The sequence below is a fragment of the Tachypleus tridentatus genome, chromosome 8, assembly GCF_004210375.1.
Source record: "Tachypleus tridentatus isolate NWPU-2018 chromosome 8, ASM421037v1, whole genome shotgun sequence".
Lineage (NCBI taxonomy): Eukaryota > Metazoa > Arthropoda > Merostomata > Xiphosura > Limulidae > Tachypleus > Tachypleus tridentatus.
Window position 1 is genome coordinate 16,132,965 of NC_134832.1, and position 12,955 is coordinate 16,145,919.

The 12,955-nt window shown below is 32.0% G+C and overlaps 1 protein-coding gene across 1 annotated transcript in view; it reads right to left on the reverse strand.

Annotated features, from left to right (window-relative positions):
• The window catches only part of LOC143258590 (dystrophin-like), a 194,731-nt gene that overhangs the window by 18,586 nt on the left and 163,190 nt on the right, over positions 1–12,955 (reverse strand). The window contains 6 exon segments of the mRNA XM_076517774.1: positions 1,987–2,047; positions 2,768–2,993; positions 4,944–5,078; positions 6,467–6,642; positions 7,224–7,492; positions 8,645–8,817. Coding sequence (XP_076373889.1) covers positions 1,987–2,047; positions 2,768–2,993; positions 4,944–5,078; positions 6,467–6,642; positions 7,224–7,492; positions 8,645–8,817 — 1,040 coding nt within the window.

The following is a 12,955-nucleotide window of genomic DNA, read 5'->3' on the forward strand; positions in this document are numbered from 1 at the left end:
TAAAACTACCTACAAATAAATGGCCTAAGTATGGGGAATTCCATGTCACCAGTTCTAGCAACATTTTTATGACAGAAATTGAATCACAAGCAGTTCAATTCAGCCTTACACCTACCACAACACTGGTGCAGGTATGTTGATGATACAATTGCTGGATTCATATCTACAGAACATACACTTAATTTTTTCAATGACGTTAACTCAATACACCCCAACATTAAGTTCACTTGTGAACCGTAAAAAACTAACCAAACAGCATTTCTTAACCTCAAAATCACTAGAACTGATACATATTCAAAACATAAATCCACAGAAAAATCACCCATACTAGACTATACATTCCCTGGGACTCAGCACATGTAACAAAACAAAAACTCAACATATTAAGAAACCAAATAAACAGAGCCACAAAACTATGCTCACCCGATAAAATTGATGATGAAATCAACAAAATGAAACAACACTTCATCAACATCAATAAATTTCCTGAAAAAACCATGGAAAAAATTATATGCACACATCTAGACCAGCAACAATAAATCCCAAAATACCACAAACTACAAAACCTTACACTGCTACACACCGTATGTTCCCAACATCAGCAAAAAAATAACCAACATTTGGAAAACACTTGTAACAAAATACAACATTCCAGTAAATGCCAAATCTATTCAAAAACCAGGTACAAAACTGAAGTTTATACTATGTAAAAACTACACTGACAAACACAACACCAACATAATTTATAAAATACAATGCACAACTGCCACAACTTCTATATTGGAAAAACAAGCAGAAAAATGGAAACTATATTCAAAGAACACAAAAAACACCTTCACACGTTTTTAAACACTTCAAATCAAATAAACACAACATAACCATATAAAACACCCAGATATTAAGTAGGGAAACAAATATAAACAAACACAAAATCAAAGAAGCCCTACTTATACAGCAACTAAAACCAAAATTAAACCAATATGAAGGAACACATTTCTACCTATACTAATTAACAACCTAACACCCACCTGCAACGCCCTCTACAATCTAGTAACCTGTTTATACTCTCTCTCCTAAGACACGTGTCCGTCAACAGTCACATTCAAACTCGCTCTTTCTTAACCTGAAAATGACCTAGGAAGGTTGAAACATTGTTCTCTCCTTATCAATAAAAGTGTTAAAACCCATAACAGCCATTCTGAGATGTGTGATTACAACACTGACTAACAACATATAAAGATATTTCAGAAATATTTTATTTCAATGTTTTCTGTCTTGTTAGATTATTTATATGATTCTTTATAGAGATCTTGTTCATACTGTGTAATTTGTGAGATAATTTGTTTGTCACGATAATATTTAGATGTTATTCTTCCATGTTTACGCTAGGTTTAGTAGGTGCTATCATATTTAACATTATAATATTTGATTATGAGAATTTTTGGTTCTTTTAATTATACTTGCATGACAGATTTTATTTATTATCCTAACAAGCAGTTGATGATGTTCTACATGTGTTGCTCTATATGAATGACAGTTTATCTTTCTTCTTAACAAACTAAAAAGTTATCATCCAATATTATGCACTGTTTAACTACCATGTCACTGAAACACAAATTAAAGAAAATAGTGCTTAGCATCTACTGCAATATTAACAAGAAGAGATAATATTAACAAGTGTAATGCCAATTCTAAAACTAACAACATCTGGCTTACATTATTGTTTAGATGTAATTTTGTTAAACTGCAACATTTACATGTAATGCCATGGCACTGCAGTGTTTACGTGACATATAATTATACACTTGTAATATAACTGAAAATACAAACAGTTTGGTCATTATCTATTTATAACACTGATTAGGAGTAATATTTTTGGTAAGAAGTGTTTGTCACATCTATTAAGTACGACCGATAGCATACAACTGTCACGTCATATTAACTTGGCTGGAAACATAAAGGTTTTAATAATATTATGTAACTTACTTGATATAATAAGGCACTTTATTTACTGCAACTCCACGTTCCCAGGGAGCATCCACAGATGCTGAAATTAAAAAATCCTCATAAAAATAAATTAAAAACTATCACACAGTCACTTTTCTATTTTAATTTTCCGTTACTCGTATCACATCATTTTAGAAATGAACAGAATTATTTCTAAGATATATTCTTTTCAAGTCATTAAATCATTAAAATATGAATAAATATCACCATGAATATATAAATATATTTATATATATGTTTTTGATAGACTAGTTTATTCTATGCACTGGTGAATATAATTCTTCCAGAAAAATGTAAAATTGTGTTTCAAATTTAAAAATGTTAACCAAGGGAAATGTGGAAGTAGCTTATTTTTAAGATAATGGTCTTAAAATAAAAAAGAAATTATATAAATATTATTTATAGATATTTGAAACAGATTTCTAATTAATCTCCATTTTTCTTTAATCATCAAAGAAGTAATGAGCCAAAATAATTATTTGAAAGAATAATTAAGGGTACAGATTTGAAAGTGGATGAATGAAAAACAAAATTAAATAAAGTAGGTTTTACATATACATTGAATCTGTATAGTTTAAACTAAAGTTTGCATTTACATCTGTAAAAAAATAACAAAATTAAATTAAACAAAGCTCATTAAATGTGTTATTGATTCCTAATTTATAAAATTACCGATTTATCTTTCTCTTTAAATACAAAAAAAGAAAGCACAGGTTAATTTATACAATAATGTATAAACTAATGTAAGGGTGATTATTACCATTAAGGTATTTCTGTTGAGCTGAACCCCTATCTACATGAGCTTCTTCAAGCTGTTTCTGTCGATCATCAACGGCTGCCTGCAACTGTCGAAGTTTTGCGTTGAGGTCCTCGAGTCGACTGAGGTTGGCACTAGAGAGTGGAAGGTTACTGTCTGTGAAACGAATTGAAGATTTGTTCATTGCACTAGCTACACTGTGAAGAGATTCCATCTTCTTCTTGAAATCCTGTACACATGAATCATTAATGTTTTATTTACTTTAAATAGTTTACATTAGCATGAATACAAAGAAAGTATACCATTTCAAAAATCAATACTGTTAACAAATAAAACTTTCAAACTAAGTAGCATTCCTATCTATTAAAAACATTCAAACTAAGTAGCATTCCTATCTATTGAAAATATTCAAACTAAGTAGCATTCCTATCTATTAAAAATATTCAAACTAAGTGACATTCCTATCTATTAAAAACATTCAAACTAAGTAACATTCCTATCTATTAAAAACATTCAAACTAAGTAGCGTTCCTATCTATTAAAAACATTCAAACTAAGTAGTGTTCCTATCTATTAAAAATATTCAAACTAAGTAACATTCCTATCTATTAAAAACATTCAAACTAAGTAACATTCCTATCTATTAAAAACATTCAAACTAAGTAGCGTTCCTATCTATTGAAAACATTCAAACTAAGTAGTGCTCCTACATGTTAAAAAAGAAGGTGAGGTGTTTCAAGTAATGGTGCATCATATTATAGTTATTCAAGATAAGTTAGCTGAATGTACCAAACAAAGTGACTAACCTCACACTCAAATAATATTTGTTATAACACATCTTAAACTAATTAGGTAAGGATGTAAAACATCAAACACTTTCAACAGTAAAACATATTATGAATATGTCTGTGTGATACTTAACTTCCAAAATCAATGCTACAATCTGAAAATCATATAAAAATTCTGGCATTTATATATGGTGAGTTACTTAGATACTGAAGTGATATTAAAGGGAAAAACTGCTTTGGCAGAATAAAAATATTTTGTGTTTTTGATTATGAGAATAAAACATATCCTAGCTATAGAAGTAGCTTTTAAATTATACATTTTGTGTTTTGCTGCAAAAAGTGGACATGGGATAGATATATCAGTATTTGATTTAGCCTTATATTAAGTATGATTACAGGACTCTGGCCTATAATACAAAGAAAAAAAGTTTTTAATATTAAGTTATTTTTAAACAACAGTCTAATTTAAGGTTTTTATACAGCATATTATTACCATTACAAAATTTTAAATTATGGAATAAGCCTTGAATACTTGATTATACCTAGTAAAATTAATATAAATTTTAAACAACAAAATAATTATTTATTAATCAGAGAAGCTTTATACAGAATTAGGTGATCGTAAGAACTTTCTATAGATGGGAAAAAACAACAACTTTTTTTTTGTTAAATTTTCTGATTATTATGCTGCACAGAAGTTGAGATGTTGTCATGACAAGAGAGAATAAGATAGTTTCTCAAATAGAGCTGGACAATTTAATAAATTATCCATAAGCAAATTATACTTAAACTAATTCATTAATTGCATCTGTGATCAAATCAATTAAGCAAAGTTAGTATTTTTTATTATTCCAACAAATGAATAATTGAAATTTTGAATACATTGACTGTCATGAAATAATAATCAACTAAATCAAATTAAGGTTTACAGTTATCTCAACTACTTAAGTTAAGGTTTAAAGTTATCTTAACTACTCAAGTAATCAAAATATTGCCACCAAACTCATTTGCCATGTGTTTGTTATGACAAAGTTATTGAAGCTTTCTGCCATTGCCATTCTTTCATATTATTTATGTTGAAGGAAAGTAAGGTGTAAATTTCGAAAAGTTAGATGTAATCGAAAAATTGAAAATATTATCAGGAACTATATGTTAATATATGTGTAATATTTTTAAATGTGAAATATATTATAAATAAAAACATGGTTTATAAATTCATGTTAACAATTACAATATTATACATTCAGCTGTTGAGTTAAAACCTTATGTAAGGCTAGCCACAATGTTAAATTTTTATCCTTAAAATAAAGTCAGACTACTAATCATTATTAGTTGATGGCCAAACTGAGAAGTATTATTAATTAACAACCTATGGTCTGGAAGTTTCAAACCTTCAACTCATCCAACTGTTCAGTTATTTGGTCCCCTGCAAGATCTGCTACTGGTGTCCAGTCTGATTTCTCTGTTTCTGCTGTTTGAAGTTGGCTATTCAGTTCATTCATTCCCTTCTGAAGAGACTGCATCTTCTGAAATTTTAGTTGCTTTTTGTAAGTATCCATGAAATGACTGAATGTAGAAATTTCAAAGTGTTCATGAGTTAACAGCTACAACTTTCAGTAACCATAAGGTAAATCAAGACACACACATACCAGCTACAACTTTCAGTAACCATAAGGTAAATCAAGACACACACATACCAGCTACAGCTTTCAGTCACCATATGGTAAATCAAGACACACACATACCAGCTACAACTTTCAGTAACCATAAGGTAAATCAAGACACACACATACCAGCTACAACTTTCAGTAACCATAAGGTAAATCAAGACACACACATACCAGCTACAGCTTTCAGTAACCATAAGGTAAATCAAGACACGCACATACCAGCTACAGCTTTCAGTAACCATAAGGTAAATCAAGACAGGCACATACCAGATACAAATTTCAGTAACCACAAGGTAAATCAAGACACACACATACCAGCTACAAATTTCAGTAACCATAAGGTAAATCAAGACACACACATACCAGCTACAGCTTTCAGTAACCATAAGGTAAATCAAGACACACACATACCAGCTACAACTTTCAGTAACCATAAGGTAAATCAAGACACACACATACCAGCTACAACTTTCAGTAACCATAAAGTAAATCAAGACACACACATACCAGCTACAACTTTCAGTAACCATAAGGTAAATCAAGACACACACATACCACAAAGTACAAAAGGCATATGAATTAACCCTGATGACGACACTACCAGATTTCTCTCTTTACACACATTTATAAATAATCTCTTAAAACTACTGGTACTAAAATACAGATACTTCCTAAATTTCTGAACTAGGTAAATACTTTTAAAGCAACTTAAAGCCATATAGAAATGTACTTTAGTTATCAGAAATTAATGTTTTAAGATAGAGACAGTTTCTCCGTTAATTCATACTATTAAATTTTAGTAATGATGAACTTTGACTCTTTCCAATACGTTGAAAATGGGAATTTCAACTTGTATCATGAAATAGAAAAATCCTATCCTCTGGTGTATTATCTCAAAAGTTAGATGCTTATAGCATAAAACATGTTTGGAAAGGTGAAGCCAGACAACTATACCACAAAGTAGAGTATTTTTTATAAAAACACTCTAAAGGTGAAGTCATGTACTATACCATAAGGTAGAATATTTTTCATTTTCAAGATGTGGCTGAAAAATATATTGAAATACTATATCACAGAGAGAGAGATACTTTTAACACTCATTAAATGGTTGAAAGGAATAAACAAGCTCAAGATATGGCTGAAAGGTATAACCAAATAACATATCACAAAGGAAATATTTTTAGTTCTCTAGAGATGTTTGAAATTGATAATGAAGCTGTACACCTACAATCTAGAATACTCACTGAAAAAACTTCCTCAATTCGTTTTTGTCTTTGTTCTGAGCGAGTTACGAGAGAACTCCATTTTTCAGCCAGCTTTCTCACTTCTCTTCGAATACTCTGATTAATTTCCCTGGCCTGTTCTTCAGCACTTCGATATCCTCTACTGTCAATGAGGTCTGGATCCTTGGGCAAAGTGCCTAATATAAATTTAAATATTTAACTTCAATATAAAGTTACATGCATACTGGCAAGTTTCCCTAATTATAGTCAAATGAGACACCTTTTATAAGTTTTTCTTCATTAATCTCTCCAGTTTTCAGAACCTGCCAACAGTTAAAACTAGTCTTCAGTTATTTAAATTATGACTCCCTTGTGCATACTGTGCAGTACTCATTGAAATGCCAAATGAAAACTGGGTGCTAGAATTTTGTATATGATGAATGTAGATAAGAGGGAGTATGTTAACAGTGAGTAATGCATTCAGTCATTAATCGATTCATTTTTAAAATCAGAATTCCTCAAGAATAAATTGTTTGTTACGAAGCAGAAGGATAAACAATGGGCTACCTGGACTGATCTCAATGCAAGTACCAAAAACCAATTTTTAGCTTTAAAAGCCCTCAGATTTACAGGGCCACCTTCAGAGTAAGTAGATCCACTAATTTCTAAAAAAAGTAAATGCTTTTTTACTTATTTTGATGAAAAATTACTGAATAGTTGATGAAAAGTCTACATAACATGTAGAGATAAAAATAATACTGCACTAAAAATGATATACCTTCAGAATCACTGGTGTCTGAAAACTGTGGCTCTTTTGCCAGATACTGTCTTCCAGCCAGAAGGTTGCTTTCAATTACAGGACGTTTGTCGTCCAACTGTCTGCAAAAGGCCTTGTGCTCGTCCTGTTGTTTAGTTACACTGGCAATGTCACCACCCAGAGGTGGCTGAGCAGCAAGTTCGGTGTCTTTCTTGATCACCCATTCTGTGAGTTCCCTTAATGACAGTAATAGTTGATTCCACTGCTCTGAATGACTCTCTAACTGATTTCTGGATGATACAAAACAAAGTTATATTAACATCAGAATAGTACAAATATCTAAAGGAAAAAATATCAAGAAAACAACAATTTATAAGAAAAACAAATGCAACTAACAGAATTCATAAAATATTATTTATTTTTACACAAGCATAGTTGTAAAAGAAAAAGATTATAAAAAAATATGGAAAAATGTCCTATTGACAATAGATAATGAAAATATTTAGTGATAAAATGTACAATAATCAGGGAAGAATGATTCAACATTTAGTACTAAGTTGTGACAACAGGTGTTTAGTTAGCACAGAAAACAAAAGAGTATTTAAAACAATATTCAACTTTAAATATGGAACAATAGCTTTACAACTTACTTACCTGACTGTAAATAAAAGAGGTTCATCACTATAATATTAGCACTATAAATAAATAGAGAATTCCAATTTTAAACAATTAATACAACAATAAGTATTTCCTGCTTTGCTGTCAAACAATCATGTGTAGAGTGTACCATCTTGTTGCTAACATTACACACAAGTCAGTCGCATTTAATAAATCAGTAACATCAACAGGGCTGCTGTCAAGAGGGTGAAGTTGTTTCAAGGACTCCGAGATCTCTGGAATCAACCAGAAAGATGCAGTGCATGGATAGTACCAATTAGAAACATGCAGTGCATGGATAACATCAACTAGACACATGCAGTACATGGACAGCATCAACCAGAAACATGCAATATATGGATAAATTTAAATTTAAGGATTATTTGAGCTAAGACTAAGTCAAAAGTTAATTTTGGTTTTGAAATGTAAAGCTTGTGTGTACTAGTTATACTGCAGAAGATCTTGAAACAGGAACTACTAGTACCTTCACAACCAACCTTTGAGAGTATTTTAACAATTGTAAGATGCATTTGCATTAAAACAGAACTAAAGACACATGTAGAAAGGCAAATTATGCAAGATCGATACTTTTATGCCCTTTAGTTATTGAGCAACTAGACAAAAGTATAAAAAGATGTTAAAAGTGTGTTTGTGTGTTCCAATCTGGTTGATTTTTCCTTTTATTTAAGGACTAAGTTGTATGAAGCCTACATTAACAAAATCAAACCACTATACACTAGTTCTAAAGCAATAAAGGCCATATAATGCGAAATAATGAAATTTACCTGATCGAGGCAGTCTTGAGGCGGAGTTGATTCCATCGCTGGTTCATCTCTTCGAGCTTTCTTTGCAGCAGCAGTGCATCATCTTGACACTTGAGACTCTTAAGTAAGTGACTACTTCGTTCATTTAAAGTGACATGAAGATCTCGCTGGGACTCTATTTCTTGTTGGAGTTCCTAAGATTTAAAGTGAGAATCTACTCTTCTTATATACACTCATATCTGGTGACAAAGAACTGAAGAAACAAACAACTTAATTATTTTTCTTGACACAAACAACTCACGATTTTCTTGTTTCTTTCATTTCATGTTTGCTCATATGTGCATGTATCTAAGTTTACAATACTCTATTGTAAATTTTCAGTTAGACTGAAATCAACATTTTTTATTTGTGGATACCTTATGTTAATCTAACGTTCTACAAGCTGAAAACCTAGCCCCATGAATACCTTATGTTGATCTAATGTTCCACGAGCTGACAACCTAGTCCCATGAATACCATATGTTAATCTAATGTTCTACGAGCTGACAAACTAGCCCCATGAATACCATATGTTAATCTAATGTTCTACGAGCTGACAAACTAGCCCCATGAATACCATATGTTGATCTAATGTTCCACGAGCTGACAACCTAGTCCCATGAATACCTTATGTTAATCTAATGTTGTATAAGCTAACAACCTAGCCTCATCATGATTCAGTAACTGCCCTATCACAGCTGAGTGACAAGCAAAATGAAAATAAGTGACTGATTGATTGAAACATTAACATGTCTTGTTACAGCTAGAGAAGGGGGTTGATCCTCTTTGACAAATGAGGATAAATAAAATAACTCGTATGTTCATGTTTTGTAATACATATTTTAAAAACTTCTTCATTGAAAGTATACAGAGAACATTTTCTGGGGTTCATATACCCTGTTCCCTATAAAATTACCATGTTCAGTTCTCACGTGTACTTTAGTGCCTCCTATGTAATTTTGGCTTCCTTCACCCAGCAAGCAAAAGCCTGACGTAGTGGGTTTAAAAGAAATCTATCATACGTATCAATATTCATTTCTAGGAATATACAGTGTACAGTAAACCAGAACGGCCAGATGGCTACAAGTGTAAAACCAGACATTTCACATGTAAGCGGAGGCAGTCACAACACCTGCTACTCCGACAAACATAGCTAATGAAGGTAAGTAACAGACACTGATATGAGGTCAGGCATAACATGCGAATGCAAGATTTTATTGCCTCAGGAAAACAATACAGTTGGTTTCTATTGTTGATAATATGTACTTCTATATCACGTCAATCATATAAAATAGTAGAACATTTACTGGTTTGCCAATACTTCTGAATAAAGAGAACGTTAGTTCGACAAAATAATAATAAATATGGCACTAAAATAAATAAATAAATAGTACAATGTTAAATAATCCTTGCCCTATTTCTGATTTGTCGTAATTTAAATTAAATAAACAAAAAATTATGATTCACTAACTAATTCCAGTTCACAAATAACGTTATATAGTAGTTTGGTAACAAAGTGCATATCAACCATTACTCTCTGTTGTATCTCAGCTGAGCCACAGAGCCATGGATATACCAGATGTTGTTTGTATGACACATTTATTATACACTCTTCACTCGTATATTTTTTGTAATAACAACACGCACAACAACACACCTTTACTATTAAATGCACTGTTCTGTATGATAAAGCAAAAAAAACAGCCCCTTGTCATAGTAATATCCAATTATGAACCAATGGTTCGTCTTAACTATAGAATTACAGAAACTAATTTTTTTCATGCCATGCACAAAACAAAAATCACAACTATTTGCTTTGAAATAAAATGTTTTTATGAATAAAATAGTGAAAAATGAACTTTTCATCTAACTATTAGCAAGCGAAAGTTGTTTTTTTTTCATTTTACAAATAAGCAGCGTTTTTGGTATAGCTTCACAAACTAAGAGAAGACGGATAGAGCTGTTAGACACATGGCCGTCTCACACTCACTACATTAGACTTACCCAAAATGACAGCGATATTTCTTCTTTTAGAGCAGCAAGAACTTAGTTGTGATGTGAATTTTACAACAAAATGTTCGGTACTGCATAGAAAGAAAATTATTACAGTAACTATTTTTCTGCAATATATTGTGTACTGACGACAGAATAATAATGTGCACGATATTAGAATAACGTAAAAATGTATGTGACGACACATACCATGCAACGCAACAGTGGTCTTCTGTTCCGCCCACCGTTTGTAACCCGATCCCAGAAAAACACCAGATGATCAGACGATGCACGCCAGTCTCGCTGAAAGAGGGACCTGTACCTAACCCTATTGAAATCAGATAATCAGACGATGCACGCCAGTCTCGCTGAAAGACGGACCTGTACCTAACCCTATTGAAATGTTTCGTGTTTCACAGACTAGAACGTAGCACTGCCAAGTTCCAAATGACAAGAAGATATTAGTTAACAAAACAAGAGAAGTGTCCAAAATGTTGGAAGAAATATTGAATCCACAGAAAATGTAGCATAATGTGCTAATTATCGTGGTAACATGTTTAACACATTCCTTCAGTAGTGCACAACAACTATTGGTGGTCATGGCTAACATTAAAATAAAACTACGCCAAGTCATGTTTGCGTTTCATTCATCCGTGAAGCTATATTTTACTAACGAAATAAACGAGTGGTCACACTTTTATTTTAGAGTGAATATTATTACATAATAACTCGATCCACATCTGTTGATTATAGTTTACTTTTCCAAACTGAGAGAAAGAGAAACAGAGGAGGGATATAAGGGTATAAACACTTATTTAACAGATAGGCCCGGGGCATATAATTTGAATTTTCGTCTCTAAAATAGCAATTATAAACATTCAAACACGTAGGAAAGAATGTTACCAGTGAAACCAAAAACTGGAGTGCATTCAAAATACAAGTATCTACACGAACAATCATATACTTCAGTACTGTGTCGTATCTTCTTAAAATATAACCATTCTCACTCCATATACTCCAATATTGTGTCGTATATTCATAAAATATAATCATTCTCACTCCATATACTTCAACATTGTGTCGTATCTTCATAAAACAATCACTTTTCACTTCATATACAGTAGCGTTGTATCTTCACCATAAAATAAAATCACTCCATATACACATGCACTGTGTCACATCTTCATAAAATGTAATCACTCTTAATTCCATATACACCAGTATTGTGTCGTATATTCATAAAATATAATTACTTCTCACTCAATATACACCAGTATTGTCACATATTCATCATAGAATATAATCACTCCTCACTCCTTATTCACTAGTACTGTGTCGTATATTCATAAAATATAATTACTCCTCACTCCATATACAGTGGAGCGCCATTAAGCCGCGGACCAGTAAACCGCAAAATCGCTTAAGCCGCTGTAGCAAGTCTTGTCCCAAAATTTTTGATGTATTAAATCATTAAAAAATGTGAAATAAAATGGTTTGAAATGTATTTTATTTGTTTTTTTCTTATTGTTTAACTGCCAGTTAATAAATTCGGTATTAAAAATTTAATAATTGATGCAACTGCGCAATATCGCTACCACGAGATTTAAAATGGCGGCCTGCATGTAACACGGGAAGAAGAAATTTTACAGGGAAAAGCGAACCATCGCAATGCATTGGTCGTTTGTGTTAAAACGGCACTTGTCAATTGTATCTGAATAGTCTATACATTAATATTATAATGATCACGCAAAAGCCCGGATGAGGCTCCTCGGCGGAGCTGTTGGCGGCTTCGGCTTTTCTGTCACAAAGGTTTAAGCCGCGGTTAAGCAGGTTAACCCCCCCAAATACCGCGGCTTAACGGCGCTCCACTGTACACCAGTATTGTCGTATATTCATCATAGAATATAATCACTTCTCACTCCATATACACCAGTATTTTTGTCCTATCTTCATAAAATATAATCATTTCCTACTCCACATACACCAGTATTTTGTCCTATCTTCATCATAAAATATAATCACTTCCTACTCCACATACACCAGTATTTTGTCCTATCTTCATCATAAAATATAATCACTTTTCACTCCATATACACCAGTATTTTGTCCTATCTTCATCATAAAATATAATCACTTCCTACTCCACATACACCAGTATTTTGTCCTATCTTCATCATAAAATATAATCACTTCTCACTCCATATACACCAGTATTTTGTCCTATCTTCATCATAAAATATAATCACTTCTCACTCCATATACACCAGTATTTTGTCCTATCTTCATCATAAAATATAATCA